Source organism: Sesamum indicum, linkage group LG3 (assembly GCF_026168435.1).
Source record: "Sesamum indicum cultivar Baizhima isolate 11 linkage group LG3, ASM2616843v1, whole genome shotgun sequence".
NCBI lineage: Eukaryota > Viridiplantae > Streptophyta > Magnoliopsida > Lamiales > Pedaliaceae > Sesamum > Sesamum indicum.
Window position 1 is genome coordinate 18,481,954 of NC_142659.1, and position 11,963 is coordinate 18,493,916.

At 37.2% G+C, this 11,963-nt stretch overlaps 1 protein-coding gene across 2 annotated transcripts; it reads left to right on the forward strand.

Moving 5' to 3' along the window:
- The first annotated feature begins 1,246 nt into the window (after positions 1-1,246).
- REF6 (relative of early flowering 6) lies at positions 1,247-10,867 on the forward strand. 2 transcript variants are annotated; one of them, XM_011074621.3, is made up of 8 exons: positions 1,247-1,511; positions 1,629-2,459; positions 4,493-4,571; positions 5,078-5,145; positions 5,266-5,416; positions 6,486-7,129; positions 7,762-8,427; positions 9,109-10,867. In XM_011074621.3, exons 2-8 carry the CDS (start codon positions 1,676-1,678, stop codon positions 10,608-10,610), a joined length of 3,894 nt encoding a protein of 1,297 aa, XP_011072923.2. In that variant the 5' UTR covers positions 1,247-1,511; positions 1,629-1,675; the 3' UTR covers positions 10,611-10,867. The 2 variants fall into 2 exon arrangements, with proteins under 2 accessions (XP_011072923.2, XP_011072922.2); XM_011074620.3 differs by having other exon boundaries at positions 1,247-2,459.
- The last annotated feature ends 1,096 nt before the right edge of the window (positions 10,868-11,963 follow it).

Genomic DNA, 11,963 nt, shown 5'->3' on the forward strand with positions numbered 1-11,963 from the left:
AATTTTATCTTATAGGACCAAATGTATAAGTCTGTAAATTGTGGAATCAAATGCACAACACCTTCTATTGTGTGGAATAAAAAAAATCCATTTTTCCCTTTTTTTTTTTAATTTACTTTCAACAATAAGCTAATAAAATGTTATTTTTAGTTATTGCAAACACCTCCATAATTAAGATAATTGATTACAAAAGAATAATTTTGGAACAAAAGACTTAAAAAAGAAATATTCTAAGGTTTGTATTCATAATTGCATAATTGATTATCCAAATGCAAATAATAGTTAAATTCTTAAACTAACGGTTAACGAAAGAATTAAAAAAAGAATAAATTACATCGACCTCATCTGAGGTTTGACATAATTACGAATACCCTCTCGTTGTTTGAAAAATTACAAATACCGCTTGATGTTTGATGAAATTATATAGTCCTTGGATAGAGGTATGAAATTATCAACTTTGCCCTTACTGTATTTCTCTATTTTTTTAAAAAAAAATTAAAAACTTATAAAAAATGGGATGGATGACAAAATTTTAAAATTATAAAACTTAGTCCATGAAAAAAAAAAAAAAATAAATAAATAAAATTTTATTTTTTTATCTATAAGGGCATTTTAGTCAATTCACCATGAAAAATTGATGAAAACTTAATGGATTGGGTCAATTGTTAGACGATAATTAAAATCAGAGGGATATTGATAATTTTTCAAACAATGAGGGGGTATTTGTAATTATGTCAAATTTCAGAAGAAGTTGTTGTAATTTATCCTTAAAAAAATTACTTAATGGACAGAATGAGTAATTAGATAAAAAATAATTGCAGTGGGAATAAAATTATCAAAATGTAATTTTGATAAAATTCAATCCCGAGTGTGATTATTAAAAAGTGGGCCAAACAAAACAAAAAATTGCATTTGCATCCAAAACTCATATTCGAGCTATTCATCCACAGAGCCAAACCGGCACTTAAAGCAGAAAATTTCAATTAATTCGTAATTTCTCTACTCCTCCATTATCATAAAAACAAACTTAGGGGCATAAAAGATAACAAAAGAAAATCCAAGGGCACTTTTGCAAAATACAGAAGATACCCCCCCCTCTTTACTCTTTGGTTCCTTGAAATGAACAACAAGAAAAATCCAAAACAAAGTAAAACCCCACTGGTAAAACAGTCGTTTGACCCCCGAAACCACTGTCCGCTTCCCACCATTTCACCCCAACCCACCCATAAAACCCCCCTCACCCCCCCCCACCCACACTCACAAGTTTTCACCCTCCCACCTTCATTTCCCCTTTCCTCTGTTCACTTCTCACCCAAAAACAGAGGAAAGAAAACCGAGAAAAGCAGGGGGGAGAGAGAGAGAAAAGGAGTGCTTACTAAAATATAACAGGAACCCACTTCAGAAAATGAGAGAATAGAGCAAAGGGAGATTCGCCGAGAACTATTCTTTGACTTCTCTGCTTCTCTCTGCTGTCTGCAATGCTTCCCTTATGAACCCCTCAGATCTCACATGTAGATACATGCATATACAAACGTTCAGTAGATGCTTGTTTGTGTTTGTGTGTGGATAAGTTTGTATGATTTCTGAGGTTTCTTAGTTGGGTTTATTTGGTTTGTTAATGGCTGCAGAGGTAAGTGGTGGTGGGAATATTGAGGTTTCTCCATGGCTGAAATCTATGCCAGTGGCACCAGAGTATCACCCTACTTTGGCTGAGTTTCAAGATCCAATTGCCTACATTTTCAAGATTGAGAAGGAGGCCTCAAAGTATGGTATTTGCAAAATAGTCCCCCCAGTGCCTGCAGCTTCCAAGAAAACTGTTATTGCTAATTTGAACAAGTCCCTTTTGGCCCGGTCCACTGACCCGGAATCAGGTCCGACTTTCACCACGCGGCAGCAGCAGATCGGTTTTTGCCCGAGAAAGCACCGCCCTGTGCAGAAACCCGTGTGGCAGAGTGGGGAGAAGTACACCCTTACTGAATTTGAAGTCAAGGCCAAGAATTTCGAGAAGATTTATCTCAAGAAGTATGCCAAAAAGGGGTTGAATGCTCTGGAAATGGAAACTGTTTACTGGAATGCCACGGTTGATAAGCCCTTTCAGGTGGAGTATGCAAATGACATGCCGGGATCGGCTTTTGTGGCACAGAAGGGTTGTGGGAAGAAGAATGAGAGTACAATTACTGTGGGTGAGACTGAGTGGAATATGAGGAGAGTGTCAAGAGAGAACTTGTCGCTATTGAGGTTCATGAAGGAGGAAATCCCAGGAGTAACTTCGCCAATGGTTTATGTTGCAATGATGTTTAGTTGGTTTGCTTGGCATGTTGAGGATCACGACTTGCACAGCTTGAATTATTTGCATATGGGTGCGGGGAAGACATGGTATGGTGTGCCGCGGGAGGCAGCTGTTGCCTTTGAAGAAGTGATCAGGGAGCATGGATATGGTGGGGAGATAAACCCTCTGGGTAAGATAGTAATTACCATATTAAAGTTGAGATATATGCAAATATTAGCCTCATTTATGTGATGCATGCTTTTTATCACAATTGAAATGCCAATTACACTGTTGTGCTGTAGAATTCGGTATGTTAGTTGGAGCTGAATGTAGGGTAATTTGGTGCATATCTCTAATTCGTAAAGTACGGAGCAGTTTAGAGGATGATTGATGCTTTGGTGTTCCGAGTACAATAATGATATATGTTGAAATTGCCTACAAAAGTATGCATACTGTCAGCATATGCTTTTAATATTCCCTTCTCAAAATATGATATGCCAGTTGATATATAAAATGTTGAACTTATGTACACGTGTAGGCAATTAAGTCTCTGGGTTTTTTGGTGTGCAACTATTAGGACAAATCAGTAAGCTTCTCTAGTCAGTCGCTGTCGGATGTTAGATACTACTCGTGATATTCGTGTATGAAGCTTAGTCAATTTTGGTAAGATTGAAAGTGATGAGCGTCTCCTCAAGTATTGTTTTATTTGGTAATTATTGACTTGTGCAGCTAAATGAGAACATAAATCATGAATGATTATGCTACTCGACATTTGTTTATGATCAGCTACACCAAAACACCTATATTGTATTTGCTTGCTAAAATAATGTGACGTGCATTTATATTTTCTGAACATGCTGAAGGATCTGAAACTTTGAAACAATTAATCAGGTGTTCGCTTGAGATTTCAGTCCCCCCTTACCCCCTCTTATCAATGGCTTCAGGCCTTGACCCCTGCCCATTATTACAAATAAAAACTGATCTGGGAGGGATATTGGCACCATAACTAAAACTCTAGGATAAGGGTGAAAAAAGCTAATACGAGTTGTTACAAAACCTACAGATATCTCAAAATTCTTCTAGTCTTGCTTCACTTTGCAAGAAGCATAAATTATTTTGAAATCCCAATTTTGTGTGCCTTAACAATACCTATCATTTCATAGTTGCTTACAATGAGAGCAATTTCTCTAGACTATTCTGTCCTCTATGATATGCAGCACATGACATCCCACTCTATCATCTCCAAAAGGATCATTATCATCCTTCAAAATAGAAAACTGATACTGATTAATAAGGATACATGTTTCTAGGTTTAGGAGCCACACTCCAAACTTCAAATGAGCAACATTATCCCGAGCTCTAACAGGCGATCTGCAAACTCCCGGGGTGAAGTTTAGGATTCTTTCATTATTGAAGCAATAGTAATTTTCTATAGCTAGATTCTCCTTCTGAAACAACAGTACTTTCCTATAGCTGGGCTCCTCTGTTCTCTGCCCTTCTTATATATGAAAAATCAGCAGCCGTTCTATGCTCTATATCTGGTCTTTAATGTAAACATTTTTGCCCGTTAATCTGAGAATTGATTATCTTTGATTAAACATGCTCATGTCTGAGAGGCTACAACTATAAATAAATTGCAACAGTTCTTTCTTTCTATTTTTGGTTTATTAAAAAATTCAAATTTCTTGGTGGCCATCTGAAAATTGTTCTGTGTAAAAGCCTTTTCTTTAGAGATGTTTTGCTTTATCCCACTACATTTTTTGGTTGGGAGGTGATAGATTCTGGCGTTGATATTATTTTATCAATATAACTGATAAAATAATTATCTAACAATGTTTAAATCTATATTATTATAGTTCTCTTTAATTTTATGAATTACTCCTTTTAGGTTGCCATGTCAACAGGGTGCAAGTTCAGTATATAGAAGTGATGCTTCTTTGCATGGATCCTTCTCACCCCAAGGGTAAAAATTAAAAGGAAACAAATAAGAAATGTACTAGTTGTGCTCGGGTATAAGAGTTATAGAAGTCTTTCATGCTGCATATAGACAAGTATTATAAATTTTTCACCACTATCTTTCCTGGCCCATGATTGCGCTTTATCCGGGGGTATGAGGTTGGATATCATGGTCAACTAACTGCTGAAAATAAAATCAGATTCTTTTTGTCTTCCACCTCTGATTTAAACTTTTCCAATGAACTTCATCAGTTAATTTTGTTTCAGTTACATTTGCTACACTTGGTGAGAAGACCACAGTGATGTCCCCGGAAGTGCTTCTTAGTGCTGGTGTTCCATGCTGCAGGTGACTATTGATTTGCTATCATATCCTGTTTATCATTTGTGCCCCACAGAACTGTATTGCTGGGTTCTTAAGGAGAACCTCATTCATTAGTTCATTGGTAGTTGCTAGCTACTCCTTTGAAGGGATAGGTGTGTTGGTCCTCCTGTTACTTCTATCTTTTTATGCTCTTCAAGGGTTGAAGGAGCATAATTCAAGTCCATATTTGGATGTAAAAATTTGGTGGTATTGGGTTAGGCAGTAGCGGCAAGGTTTTTTTCTTGCAAAAGAGATGTCATCATTAGAAGAGTGTATATAAGTACAGTCAGAATCTTTTATGTACCTTTGAGGACTAAGCATGCAACTAGACATAGTTTTATCCATTGAAAATCAATAGATAGAATTAGATGCTATGAGTAGCTAATATTGTTTAGGAATCTCTTCCATTTTGTTGTTTTTTGCATCTTTAGTTTTTCAATATTTGGTTGCATGGTAGTCAATCTCTTAAATCGATGTTTTCCTTGACTTAGGCTGGTGCAAAATGCGGGGGAATTTGTTGTCACTTTCCCAAGAGCTTATCACTCGGGGTTCAGTCATGGTAAGGCACTTGTAATGCCTTATTCCTTTCAATATTTACATTGATCTATCTACACAAGTTATTTATTATCAATATCTGACAAATAAAGTGCTATTTTGTTTATATGATCTATTGTTTTAGGATTTAATTGTGGAGAGGCTGCTAATATTGCTACTCCTGAATGGTTGAGGTTTGCAAAAGAAGCTGCAATACGTAGGGCAGCTATTAATTGTCCTCCAATGGTGTCTCACTTCCAGTTGTTATATGATCTAGCACTTTCCTTATGTTCTAGGTTTGTTTTCTTGTTACATGTGAATCTCTTCTTGTTTCACTTTGAAAATGGTCTTTTGAAAATTTATTATTTTACAGGCATTCTTTTCTTGTATTTATTAGCTACTTTTCCTAAACTAATTCAAAGTTCATTTTTCAATGAAACTTTGCTAGAGCAAAAGTGGTAATCCTCAATCAATAATGTGAAGGAATTAGATGTATCTCAGGATGAGCATAGCGACTCTTCTACATATGCACATAGATGCTTGTGTAGTCTTTTCACCTATATAATTTGGTTGAAATTGAAGAAGCCATGATAGACTTGTCCCCCTTCCTATGATATGCTAGATTTTATTGTCAATGATTCATATCCAGGTCCACTATCCAATGCAAAGTCTCATTTTCTTTCTTACCCTCTTACGCCAAGTTAAATCAGTCCCTCAGTGTCTCCCTCTTATTTTAGGAAATGGATCTCGTCTTAATTGTGTATTCTTAATCCACATTTGGTAAACCTTACTGAATTCCGGAATGGTAAGGACATAGTTATAATCTTTATGATTTGGAGCTCTAAATTGCATTCCAAATTCACGCTTCCCTTTTAGGATGATAAGAGCTCTAAATTGCATTCAAATTCATGCTTCCCTTTCAGGATGATAAGCAGTTGTTGAGATAAGTTTATTGAAAATGTAATCAGAAGAAGCTTATGTGTTTTTAGAAAGTAACTAACTGCCTTTTTATTTTCTTTGTGAATCATACAGACCACTGGGCAGCAGTGGTTCAATCTTCATTATCTACGACATTTTTTCCTCATTTATCTATGTGAATATCCGCTTTTCATATATCCTTAAAATTTCATGTTGGATCCTTTGGTCTTATGAAAAAATTGAGATAATTTTTGTTTTCGATCCACAATGAACTCTTTTGTTAACATCTCATCTCAGTTCTATCTTTGCATGTAGCACTAGACTGAATTCTGGTTCCATCCACAGTCATCCATGTGATCCCAGCTACCATATTCGCATAAAGTTATGTAGTATTGTTATGATATGTGAATTGGTTTCCTTGATTGTTTTTATCTATATTTTATGCAGAGTTCCGAAGAGCATTGCTATGGGACCCCGGAGTTCTCGGCTAAAAGATAGAAAGAAAGGGGAAGGAGAAATGTTGATCAAAGAACTATTTTTGCAGGACATGATGCAGAATAATGATATGCTTCATAGTCTTGGCAAAGGATCATCTATTGTGCTCCTTCCTCAAAATTCTCTGAGTCACTCGATTTATAACAACACATCATCTGGATTCCAGTCGACAGCCAAATCTAGGTTATTCCCCAGTTTATGCAGTCCCGATCTTGAGTTGAAGACTGCAAGCTATGATGCTCGTGATGAATTTTTGCTAGACAGGAAGCATGGAATAAAACAACCTAGAGGACATGCTGTGAATAGAAAATCAGTTTCTTCTTTGTGTAGTAGTAGTGAGGTTCCTTCTATGGCTCCTTGTGCAGAGCAGATAGATTCTGAAATAAAGAGAGCTTCTCAACATGAGCAGGGACTATTTTCATGTGTCACTTGTGGGATCTTGTGTTTTGCTTGTGCTGCTATTGTCCAACCGACAGAAGCAGCTGCTCATTACCTAATGTCAGCTGATTGTAGCAAATTTAGTTATTGGGGTACAGGTGATGATGACCATAATCACACCAGACATGCAAAGTCTCCCAACACAAACCTTGGTTCAGGTATTTTCTGTATGAAAATATATAGTATCAGAGTCTACTTTGTATTATATTCTTTAATTGTCGATTTCTGCTGGTTTTGTTTGCTAATCTTGTAGTTAGTAGAAGCTGTGATCTCACCTCTAACCTATGCACTTGCATAATGGATAATTGTGCTTGTATATGTGAATACATCAATATATAGCAGCATTAATAATCTTCATTGCATCCTGATATACATTTCTTTCATTGGAATTAGATCCAATAGCACATCTATTCTATGACTGTCGTATGTCGTATGCCCATAAGGTGAAAATGATTTGTTGGCTATACAACCATCCCATGAGACTTCACAACTCCAAAGTTTATGATGTGATTTAATTGAATTGATTTGAAGGCTTCAATTCTTTATTTTGCATTTAATATAGACATAGTAATAGAAATCGAAAGGGCAATAAAGAGTAATTATACTTTCATTTTGCATAATACTAGTATTCAGTATGCCTAGTTTGCTAATTACAATTTTCTGGTGCAACATTCAATTCTGAATGCAGTGCATGACAACTTGTAGAGTTCTTTATTAGAAAAAAAAAACTATGGCATTAAATGGAGATATGTCTGCGACATGATTTGAACTTTCTTGTGATCATTTGCAGGGTTGGTGCTTAGAAAGAAACATGGCCCTTCTGATGTGCCAATATCTGCAGATCAGATTCGATCTGTGAATGGGGAGAGTGTGGGGATGGTCTCCAATAGCAAGGCACATAAAGAGCCCTCATCACTTGGCCTATTAGCTTTAACATATGGTAATTCTTCGGACTCCGAGGAGGAAGAGACTGAAGCTGATCTTCCTGTTGATGGCTGTGGAACCAGTAAAAGCGATAGCCCTGAAGATGGACATGCTTGTGACAATATTGATTCAAAACTTAACTGCCGGAAGGAAATGTCTTCACAAATTTCTGATTCTAATGCAATGTTTGGCCCACCTATAGCAAAGTGCAACGATGGAGATCCCCAAAGTTCTAACTGTTCTGATGAGTTTCCAACGGACAATTGTACTGTGGTTGAGTCAAATTCTTGTACCCATAGGTCTAGACATCGAACGAAATCACGACATGACACCTCAAATTCTTTAACCCATAAGACTGAAGCAACAGTTAGTACTGGTTTGACACCATTAGAGGACAAAAATACACCTTTTCCTGCAAGATCTGATGAAGATTCTTATCGCTTGCATGTCTTCTGTCTTCAGCATGCTCTGCAAGTAGAAAAGCGACTCAGTCAGATTGGTGGAGCCCATGTGTTTCTTGTGTGTCATCCAGGTGAGATTTTCCGAGATCTTATATGTGAACAACTATTGGATACATTATCTAAATCTTTTCTGATGTTTTATTTAATTGAGAGTTTAAACAAATGTTTGTCCTGCGCATACTCCATTCCCTCAAGCGGAATATAATTTTTGACGAACTTGGAGAGAGTGAAGATATATTTCATGTGAACAATGTGAAGTACCTTTGGCTGGTGACCGACTAATGTTGTAGAGTATAAACTACCGTATCTCAGTAAATTGTGAATATGAGCTTTAGTGGGTCATCATTGTTAATTGGACTTGGCAAAAGATCCATAGGGGAAAAACATCTTTTATTGTTGATGCTTAGCTAATTGTTTTGGGTGGAGGTGGCTAACTTGCATCATGTGGTTGTATTATGTGTGACGTTGATCTGGTGAGAAGGCCATACCTTAGGTTTTTTGATTGGACATGTCTTGGGTTCAAGATATCCTTTGCCCATAACCCCACTAAAGGTATGGAAAAAAAAAAGAAGAAAACAAGTCCCATGAGATTGTTCTTTAGTATTTTCTGTCATCAATTTCTGTTTTACATTCTCCATAATATGTTCTTTTGGGTAATATATCAAGACTTTCCTAAATTAGAATCTCAAGCAAAGAAAGTTGACTTTTATTTTGCATTCGTCATAATATGTTCTTTTGGGTAATATATGCAGATTTTCCTAAATTAGAATCTCAAGCAAAGAAAGTTGCGGAAGAATTGGAAAGTGATTGGCTCTGGAGTGAAATCTCATTCCGGGAGGCAACTGAGGAGGACGAAGAAATTATGCGGCTAGCTTTAGAGAGTGAAAATGCCATTCATGGCAATGGAGACTGGGCTGTGAAAATGGGCATCAACCTCTTCTTCAGTGCCAATCTTAGCCGCTCGCCTCTCTACTCTAAGCAGATGCATTTCAACTTTGTTATATACAGTGCCTTTGGACGCAGTTCTCCAATTGATAGCTCTGCGGCATTAGATGAGCTGGAAGGAAAGTGTGTAGGCAGGCAAAAGAAGATAGTTGTTGCTGGAAAATGGTGTGGCAAAGTTTGGATGTCGAGTCAAGCTCACCCACTGCTCCTTAACAAGGATTCGCAAGAACAGGAGGAGGAGTCAGAATTTACTGCCTGGATCAAGCCGAATTTGAAGTCTGAGAGATTATCACAAAGCAGCCAAGCAGCTGGAGTGGCGTCTGCGATTTGCAAAACCAGTAGAAAGAGAAAGAATAATGCAGAAAATAGCTCACACGTGAAAGAAAAATCTCTTGAGGCTGGAAAAATGGATGAACCTTCTATAGGCTTTCCACTCAGTAACTGCAATAAGGTAATTAAAAGAAAGCGTGGATCCAGGAGATTGAAGGAAGAGAATCCCGAGTCTGAAGATTTAGATGAATCATCTGAAGAAATTCAACTCAGTAACTCTTGCAATCAAATTAAGAAAAGGCATGGAACCAAGCTACTGAAGAAAGATACTTTTGAGGCCGATGAAAATTTAGATGCGTCTTCAGAAGATTTTCCACTCAGCAACTCTTGGAAGCAAATTAAGAGTAAACGTGGAGCTCGGAAAACGAACAAGGAGACTCCTGAGCCACTGAAAAGTAAAAAGAGAAGCAAGCAACAAGCTAACTCACTTGTTGATGATGATGAGCTCGAAGGTGGTCCAAGCACACGACTGAGGAAACGAACAACAAAGGCTTGTAAAGCCTCAGGACCCAGGTCGACTAATGCAAAACCAGTACTAAAGAAGCAGCAAAAAGATATCAAGACAAAGAAAGTTCCACCTGTCAAGGTTCCTTCTAAGGCAAAACTTAAAGACGAGGAAGCAGAGTACGCATGTGACATGGAGGGATGCACAATGAGTTTCGGGTCGAAGCAGGAGCTTGCTTTGCATAAAAAGAATATCTGCCCGGTGAAGGGATGTGGTAAGAAATTCTTCTCTCACAAGTATCTGGTGCAGCATCGACGTGTTCACATGGATGACCGTCCTCTGAAATGTCCTTGGAAAGGCTGCAAAATGACGTTCAAGTGGGCGTGGGCTAGAACCGAACACATTCGAGTCCATACAGGGGCTCGACCTTATGTTTGCACCGAGGCTGGCTGTGGCCAGACATTCCGGTTTGTGTCTGATTTCAGTCGTCACAAGCGCAAGACTGGTCATTCTCCAAAGAAAGCCAGAGGATAAATCTTAGAGGATGTATTTTTAACATGGCTGATAAGCATGTTCGATTAACAGCAAGAAAGATGTAGGGTCTAGACTTAGCTTAATCTTGTAACTTTTCATTGGGGGTACGGATGATTAAGTCACGGTTCCTCATTGGGCCAATTCATCAAACTTAGTTCAGCCATTGCTTCAACGTATTTTATTCTCTGCAGAAGCAGAAATTTAACATGTCAACAATTTGTCTTAAGATGGATAAGTGATCTTCTCTTCTTGGTGTATTTTGGTTGAATCACAAACTGGATGTTCTTCACCACTGCCCCCCTGCGGGTTATTGCAACTCTTTTTCATGTCTAATTAAACCGTGCAGTCCTAACCAAATAATTGTTTAGCCAATGATGGATTGCGCGACAGAAAGTGCCCACATTTTTTGGTTTTCTCTTTCACTATCCCTCTTGCCCTATCTGTCTTCTTCTGTGCCTTCCTTATAGTAGACTATATGCCTGCATTCTTGTCCCTCTTTTTGCTTTTGAGCCCTTGTTTTAGCTTTTGGTTCTAGATTTTTACAAAGAAAAAGTCCCTTCGGTCTTCCCGTACGGAGCCATCTCCTTCATCTGATGTATCCTTTTTAGTCCCCACTCCAAACTCGCAAGTAAATGGAATGGGGATAGAGCGAGAATGGACCAACTATTACATCTTGGATGGAAATTTCTTTTACCTATTTTTCTAGGTAAATTATTATTAACAACTTCGTCCTAACATCTTTCACTGTAAAGGAATAGAATATTCTATTTTCACAAATTGTCTCAAACAAGAGAAAGAAGCAAGTAAAATTATTTATAGCTATTCAGATATGTTCTCTATGCTAACTCAGTTCTTAAATTCTTGTCAGCAAATAATACGAGCTACCAGGTATATTGATCAACATTTCATGATTACCTTGTCCCACGCGAATCGTTTACCTGTAACTATTCAATATCCCTACGAAAAATTAATCACATCGGAACGTTTCCAAAGCTGAATCCATTTTGAATTTGATAAATGCATTGCATGTGAGTATGTGTTCGTATATGTCCTACGTGTTTGGATATGATAATTCAAAATTTAAGTTGAATACGAACCAACACCACATGTCTATTCTTTTGTTTGATGTTTAAAAAAAAATGATTATATGAAGTTTAATTTGAAATATTTTCAAGGGAAGTTGTTGTAAAGATTGTTTTATAAGGTTGGTGTGGATGGTTTTATTATGGGCTAAATTACAATCGCCTCTTCTGAAGTTTGCTATAATTATAAATATTCATTCAATGTTTGAAAAATAACAAATACCCTCTTGAAATTAAAAAATGCTCTAACAAATACTTTATACAATAGACT